Below are 7875 nucleotides of genomic sequence, written 5' to 3' on the forward strand. Positions count from 1 at the left end.
TGGGACGGTTTGGTGGGGTGTTGTGGTGTGGGACGGTTTGGTGGGGTGTTGTGGTGTGGGACGGTGTGGTGGGGTGGTGTGGGACGGTGTGGTGGGGTGGTGTGGGACGGTGTGGTGGGGTGGTGTGGGACGGTGTGGTGGGGTGGTGTGGGACGGTGTGGTGGGGTGTTGTGGTGTGGTAGGGTGTTGTGGTGTGGGACGGTGTGGTGGGGTGTTGTGGTGTGGTGTGGGACGGTTTGGTGGGGTGTTGTGGTGTGGGACGGTGTGGTGGGGTGTTGTGGTGTGGTGTGGGACGGTGTGGTGGGGTGTTGTGGTGTGGGACGGTGTGGTGGGGTGGTGTGGGACGGTGTTGTGGTGTGGGACGGTGTGGTGGGGTGGGGTGGTGTGGGACGGTGTTGTGGTGTGGTGTGGTGTGGTGTGGGACGGTGTGGTGGGGTGTTGTGTTGTGGTAGGGTGTTGTGGTGTGGGACGGTTTGGTGGGGTGTTGTGGTGTGGGACGGTGTGGTGTGGTGGGGTGGTGTGGGACGGTGTTGTGGTGTGGTGTGGTGTGGGACAATGTGGTGGGGTGGTGTGGTGTGGGACGGTGTTGTGGTGTGGTGTGGTGTGGGACAATGTGGTGGGGTGGTGTGTGATAGTTCCTGCCAACTCCCTTACTCCTCATCAACACTAGGAGAGAGAATCAACGGTCTGATAAAACTCCCAATGTATCACTTTTGGCTCTGTTCTATTTCAACGTTGTATCATTTGCTAAACACTTAGTGCCTGAGTGCCATGCAGGCCAGATTTCATATCCAGAAGCATGAGTCAGCGAGCCGGGCCGAAGGTGGACATATGGGCTATTCTATAGCAGGACTGTCCCTTGGGTTTCCAGAACCAGAGACGAGAACCATTTTGGCCGCCTGCCAAACGGCACCCTGTTCCCTTTATATAAGTGCACTGATTTTGACTGGTCCTTAGTTTCTGTGCTGCTGGAGGTTATCCCAGGTCAGGCCAGTGGAGAAGGAAATGTCTTTCTGTTTCCTGAAGGAGAATGAGAATCCCAGATCTGTTAGGTCTGGACTGAAACATATCCATAATGTCTAAATCATTCAATGATGCCCTGGAGGAGAAACGGAGAGCTGGCTGAACAGTGTGGTTACGTCACAAATAGAACCCTATTCCCTTTATAGTGCACTACTTTAGACCAGGGCTCCCATAGGGCTCATAGGGATCTGGTCAAAAGTAGTGCACTAAATAGGGAATAGCGTGCTCTTTCTGACACACCCTATACCAATGCAGAACTCAGGGTCATCAAGATTCGTCTCATCCAGATTAGACCTGTGAGTCTGTAGTCCTACATCTCATCCATATTACACATGTGAGTCTGTAGTCCTACATCTCATCCAGATTACACCTGTGAGTCTGTAGTCCTACAGTACGTCTCATCCAGATTACACCTGTGAGTCTGTAGTCCTACAGTACATCTCATCCAGATTACACATGTGAGTCTGTAGTCCTACATCTCATCCAGATTACACCTGTGAGTCTGTAGTCATCCAGATTACACATGTGAGTCTGTAGTCATCCAGATTACACTTGTGAGTCTGTGTAGCCCTGCGGTACGTCTCACTGTGAGAGTGGTTGGTTTGTTTGTGTGGGTTTGGAGCTAGGGCAACTTTCACCCAGCATGCCCAGTCATTTGTGTCAACTAAAGTAAAGCTGTAGACTAGATTCCTATCTATATTTATAAGACCTACTGTGATACCTTCAGGGGGATGTATTGAGAGAAGCTACTAACTCATGCCAGAGGCAAAAGGTCCAGTGTGTAGATGGAGACGGTAACTGAGATCTGAACCATCACGGTGCTCTGTCTGGTGACACCAGCATGGAGAGAGGAGGAAACGGCTGCCCTCTTGTTTCCTGTTGGCTGTTTGAACCTTACATAACATAGTGATCAGAACAAAAGAGTTTATTTAATACAACAAAAATACCAATGGGTTTTAAGTGAAAGGTCGTCCTGTCAATGTATGTTGTCTTTATTCTTTTGGAACTTCTGTATGTGTAATGTTCACTGTTCATTTTCATTGTTTATTTCCCTTTTGTATATTGTCTACTTCACTTGTTTTGGCAATGTTAACACATGTTTCCTACATATGTTACCGTAGTCAAAATACATCACCTGGAGGGAGTGTCATTGTAGCACTAAGGGATGGATCGACCTTTACAGAATGTTGACCTGGAGGGAGTGTCATTGTAGCAGTAAGGGATGGATTGACCTTTACAGAATGTTGACCTGGAGGGAGTGTCATTGTAGCAGTAAGGGATGGATCGACCTTTACAGAATGTTGACCTGGAGGGAGTGTCATTGTAGCAGTAAGGGATGGATTGACCTTTACAGAATGTTGACCTGGAGGGAGTGTCATTGTAGCAGTAAGGGATGGATTGACCTTTACAGAATGTTGACCTGGAGGGAGTGTCATTGTAGCAGTAAGGGATGGATCGACCTTTACAGAATGTTGACCTGGAGGGAGTGTCATTGTAGCAGTAAGGGATGGATCGACCTTTACAGAATGTTGACCTGGAGGGAGTGTCATTGTAGCAGTAAGGGATGGATCGACCTTTACAGAATGTTGACCTGGAGGGAGTGTCATTGTAGCAGTAAGGGATGGATTGACCTTTACAGAATGTTGACCTGGAGGGAGTGTCATTGTAGCAGTAAGGGATGGATTGACCTTTACAGAATGTTGACCTGGAGGGAGTGTCATTGTAGCAGTAAGGGATGGATCGACCTTTACAGAATGTTGACCTGGAGGGAGTGTCATTGTAGCAGTAAGGGATGGATCGACCTTTACAGAATGTTGACCTGGAGGGAGTGTCATTGTAGCAGTAAGGGATGGATCGACCTTTACAGAATGTTGACCTGGAGGGAGTGTCATTGTAGCAGTAAGGGATGGATTGACCTTTACAGAATGTTGACCTGGAGGGAGTGTCATTGTAGCAGTAAGGGATGGATTGACCTTTACAGAATGTTGACCTGGAGGGAGTGTCATTGTAGCAGTAAGGGATGGATCGACCTTTACAGAATGTTGACCTGGAGGAAAATGCGGGGATGGTCATGGTTTTTACATTCCAGTCAAGCGGAGGGTTTAGTATTTAATTTGAAATCTAGTCCAGGGAGGGTCGTGTCATTTGTAATTGATGAAATGTCTATATTTCTCCGTGTTCTAGAACTAGTTGCTTATTAGGCTGAATGTCAATGTGTGCCAGATGTCGCCCCTCATCTCTGAGTCTCCGCTGGTCGTGCAATATCAAGTGTGATTATAGGCTAGTTAGCGTGGTCTCAATCACATGATCCATAGCCTATAGCCTAGTGTATGCTGGGAAATGTACAGAGCAAAGTTACAGTTGGAAGATAGCTGCTGGGAGGGTGTACCACCAGGGTGCATTAAACTGCAATGGATTTTCTAACCCTGAGCCTGGTCTGCTCTTGCTGATCACAGCTTGTTTGTGTGCTGCCTAACCAATGGCTGTGCTGTGTGCTGTGTGCTGCCTAACCAATGGCTGTGCTGTGTGCTGTGTGCTGCCTAACCAATAGCTGTGCTGTGTGCTGCCTAACCAATAGCTGTGCTGTCTGCTGTGTGCTGCCTAACAAATGGCTGTGCTGTGTGCTGCCTAACCAATATCTGTGCTGTGTGCTGCCTAACCAATGGCCGTGCTGTCTGCTGTGTGCTGCCTAACCAATAGCTGTGCTGTGTGCTGTTTGCTGCCTAACCAATAGCTGTGCTGTGTGCTTTGTGCTGCCTAATCAATAGCTGTGCTGTGTGCTGTGTGCTGCCTAACCAATAGCTGTGCTGTGTGCTGCCTAACCAATAGCTGTGCTGTGTGCTGTGTGCTGCCTAACCAATAGCTGTGCTGTGTGCTGTGTGCTGCCTAACCAATAGCTGTGCTGTGTGCTGTGTGCTGCCTAACCAATGGCCATGCTGTGTGCTGTGTGCTGCCTAACCAATAGCTGTTCTGTGTGCTGCCTAACCAATAGCTGTGCTGTGTGCTGCCTAACCAATAGCTGTGCTGTGTGCTGCCTAACCAATAGCTGTGCTGTGTGCTGCCTAACCAATAGCTGTGCTGTGTGCTGCCTAACCAATAGCTGTGCTGTGTGCTGCCTAACCAATGGCTGTGCTGTGTGCTGTGTGCTGCCTAACCAATAGCTGTGCTGTGTGCTGCCTAACCAATAGCTGTGTTGTGTGCTGCCTAACCAATAGCTGTGCTGTGTGCTGCCTAACCAATAGCTGTGCTGTGTGCTGTGTGCTGCCTAACCAATTGCTGTGCTGTGTGCTGTGTGCTGCCTAACCAATAGCTGTACTGTGTGCTGTGTGCTGCCTAACCAATCGCTGTGCTGTGTGCTGCCTAACCAATAGCTGTGCTGTGTGCTGCTTAACCAATAGCTGTGCTGTGTGCTGCCTAACCAATAGCTGTGCTGTGTGCTGCCTAACCAATAGCTGTGCTGTGTGCTGTGTGCTGTGTGCTGCCTAACCAATAGCTGTGCTGTGTGCTGTGTGCTGCCTAACCAATAGCTGTGCTGTGTGCTGCCTAACCAATAGCTGTGCTGTGTGCTGTGTGTTGCCTAACCAATAGCTGTGCTGTGTGCTGTGTGCTGCCTAACCAATAGCTGTGCTGTGTGGGCCTAACCAATAGCTGTGCTGTGTACTGTCTAACCAATAGCTGTGCTGTGTGCTGTCTAACCAATAGCTGTGCTGTGTGCTGTCTAACCAATAGCTGTGCTGTGTGGGCCTAACCAATAGCTGTGCTGTGTGCTGTCTAACCAGTAGCTGTGCTGTGTGCTGTCTAACCAATAGCTGTGCTGTGTGCTGTCTAACCAATAGCTGTGCTGTGTGGGCCTAACCAATAGCTGTGATGTGTGCTGTCTAACCAATAGCTGTGCTGTGTGCTGTCTAACCAATAGCTGTGCTGTGTGGGCCTAACCAATAGCTGTGCTGTGTGCTGTCTAACCAATAGCTGTGCTGTGTGCTGTCTAACCAATAGCTGTGCTGTGTGGGCCTAACCAATAGCTGTGCTGTGTGGGCCTAACCAATAGCTGTGCTGTGTGGGCCTAACCAATAGCTGTGCTGTGTGGGCCTAACCAATAGCTGTGCTGTGTGCTGTCTAACCAATAGCTGTGCTGTGTGCTGTCTAACCAATAGCTGTGCTGTGTGCTGTCTAACCAATAGCTGTGCTGTGTGCTGTCTAACCAATAGCTGTGCTGTGTGGGCCTAACCAATAGCTGTGCTGTGTGGGCCTAACCAATAGCTGTGCTGTGTGGGCCTAACCAATAGCTGTGCTGTGTGGGCCTAACCAATAGCTGTGCTGTGTGGGCCTAACCAATAGCTGTGCTGTGTGCTGCCTAACCAATAGCTGTGCTGGGTGGGCCTAACCAATAGCTGTGCTGTGTGGGCCTAACCAATAGCTGTGCTGTGTGGGCCTAACCAATAGCTGTGCTGTGTGGGCCTAACCAATAGCTGTGCTGTGTGGGCCTAACCAATAGCTGTGCTGTGTGGGCCTAACCAATAGCTGTGCTGTGTGGGCCTAACCAATAGCTGTGCTGTGTGGGCCTAACCAATAGCTGTGCTGTGTGGGCCTAACCAATAGCTGTGATGTGTGCTGTCTAACCAATAGCTGTGCTGTGTGGGCCTAACCAATAGCTGTGCTGTGTGGGCCTAACCAATAGCTGTGCTGTGTGGGCCTAACCAATAGCTGTGCTGTGTGGGCCTAACCAATAGCTGTGCTGTGTGGGCCTAACCAATAGCTGTGCTGTGTGGGCCTAACCAATAGCTGTGCTGTGTGCTGTCTAACCAATAGCTGTGCTGTGTGGGCCTAACCAATAGCTGTGCTGTGTGGGCCTAACCAATAGCTGTGCTGTGTGGGCCTAACCAATAGCTGTGCTGTGTGGGCCTACGGTGGCAGTTCAGGAGGAGAGTCAAAAGCTTCTTCTTTTGGGGGGGATTAGGTTATGGGCTGTGTTCTGGTCAGTTTGAGAAGGACATGGGGTCCATTTTAATTGCTTGCTACTCCTTTAATTGATTTTATTAAATACAAGATGTTGCCTGTCCATGATGTTGACGTCACAATAAGTCAGATTCGAGTCATTTACATTGTGGTGCTGAAACTCGAAGCAGAAGCTGGGGCACAATCATTCAGGAAATGGACAGCTCACGGTGCTGAAAGTAGGCAAATTCGAGTAGGCATAATTCATTTAAACCGTCTTCATTTTAATGAGACTTTACTAACAACAAGGAGGGCTTTGTGTTGGAGCCCTTTTCTTCCTATCTAAAGAAATGAGAGGTAAGACCTACCTGTTTGACAGACGGCATTAGGCTATAGGCTGCTATAGCCATAGATTTTGTCGGTCAATTCCTCCACCCACCATGTCCTCTTTAACTAGAATACCTCCGTGTCAGTGAAGGGCTGTGAAGTTAAAACTAAGACTTGAACTGAGGGGGTATGAGAGGGTATGCCTTAGGCCTACTTTTCATTAAAGAAAATAGCAACAAAAAAAGCACAGGCCTTGTTAGTTTAAGATTTTGTTCTTGGGCAGATCAGAGCCTTTGATATTGCAGTTTTTAGAAACTGTTCTTCGTCCAGTAATCATTTCATGGCAACGCAGGAAGTCTGATAGCAGGAAGTCTGATAGCAGGAAGTCTGATAGCAGGAAGTTTGATAGGAAGTCTGATAGCAGGAAGTTTGATAGGAAGTCTGATAGCAGGAAGTTTGATAGCAGGAAGTCTGATAGCACACAGGGCTGTGGGCCATGTGTTCGCAGACCACCATGGACAAGAGTAGGGGTAAGAAAGATGTCCTTTATAGCAAAATCATTCCATGAATCTATCATCACATTTGCAGGTATTTTTTTTCAAACATTTATTGCGATTCTACTATTATCAGACTATGTTTTAAATACCACACACATTACCGACATTACAGACTAAGAATGGACAGAGAGATAGACCTATGTGTTCAATTTATTTTATCCGATGCCAAATCAGTGTGTCTTGTTTGCAACGAAACTGTCCCCAAATAATGACATTTGAGATGTCATTAGGAATCTGTGGATGGTACTTTCAAAAGTTATTTCCACCTTTCCATCCCAGACAGAGTAGAACTACTACTATTGGCCACTCTTTATCTGTGGCTTAAACCAATGAGAGAATGTCACAAGTGTTTCCCTGAAATCTGGTTGGGGTTTAAATAGCTTCTATTGGACAGAAAGTGAATATTGATATTGACAGAATTTGATTATTCCCCAAGCAGAGTCCATTTGCCTTGTCTCCTCGGCTATAGAAGGTTGTAGCTCAGCCTCTGAATGTCAAAGAAACTAACCAATGATATTCCAATATGCATCGGAGTCACGTCTCTCCCGGGGGTTTTACGGCTAGTTTCTAGCATAAAGCGCTGTTAAAGATAACTTAAGTTAAAATGGGGTAGGTCTGTGTTTTCTTTCACATTTTCTTGAATAAAAGTTAGGCCTATGGCTTACATTCTCACACCCCCTCAATTCAAGTCTTGGTTTTAAATGAACAGCCCTTCACTGACACGGAGGTAGGCTAGTTAAAGAGGGCATGGTGGGGGGAGGAATTGACCGATAAATATATGGATATAGCAGCCTATAGCCTAATGTCGTCTGTCAAACAGGTAGACCTAACTCTTATTTCTTAAATAGGAAGAAAAACATCTCCCGAGGAATCTCCTGAGTGGCGCATTGGTCTAAGACACTGCATTTCAGTGCAAAGGCGTCAAGAGGCGTCACTTCAGTTCCTGGTTCCAATCCAGGCTGCATCACATCTGGCCGTGATTGGGAGTCCAGTAGGGCGGCGCACAATTGGCCCAGCGTCGTCCGGGGTAGGC

The 7875-nt window shown here is 47.9% G+C and overlaps 1 protein-coding gene across 1 annotated transcript in view; it reads right to left on the bottom strand.

Annotated features, from left to right (window-relative positions):
- LOC139393725 (uncharacterized) overlaps positions 1 to 661 on the bottom strand; it is a 4765-nt gene extending 4104 nt beyond the window's left edge. Inside the window, exon 1 of the mRNA XM_071142077.1 lies at positions 1 to 661. This exon is cut by the window's left edge and continues 246 nt beyond it. Coding sequence (XP_070998178.1) covers positions 1 to 661 — 661 coding nt within the window.
- Between the last annotated feature and the right edge of the window lie 7214 nt (positions 662 to 7875).

This window comes from Oncorhynchus clarkii, unplaced genomic scaffold (assembly GCF_045791955.1).
Source record: "Oncorhynchus clarkii lewisi isolate Uvic-CL-2024 unplaced genomic scaffold, UVic_Ocla_1.0 unplaced_contig_8351_pilon_pilon, whole genome shotgun sequence".
Lineage (NCBI taxonomy): Eukaryota > Metazoa > Chordata > Actinopteri > Salmoniformes > Salmonidae > Oncorhynchus > Oncorhynchus clarkii.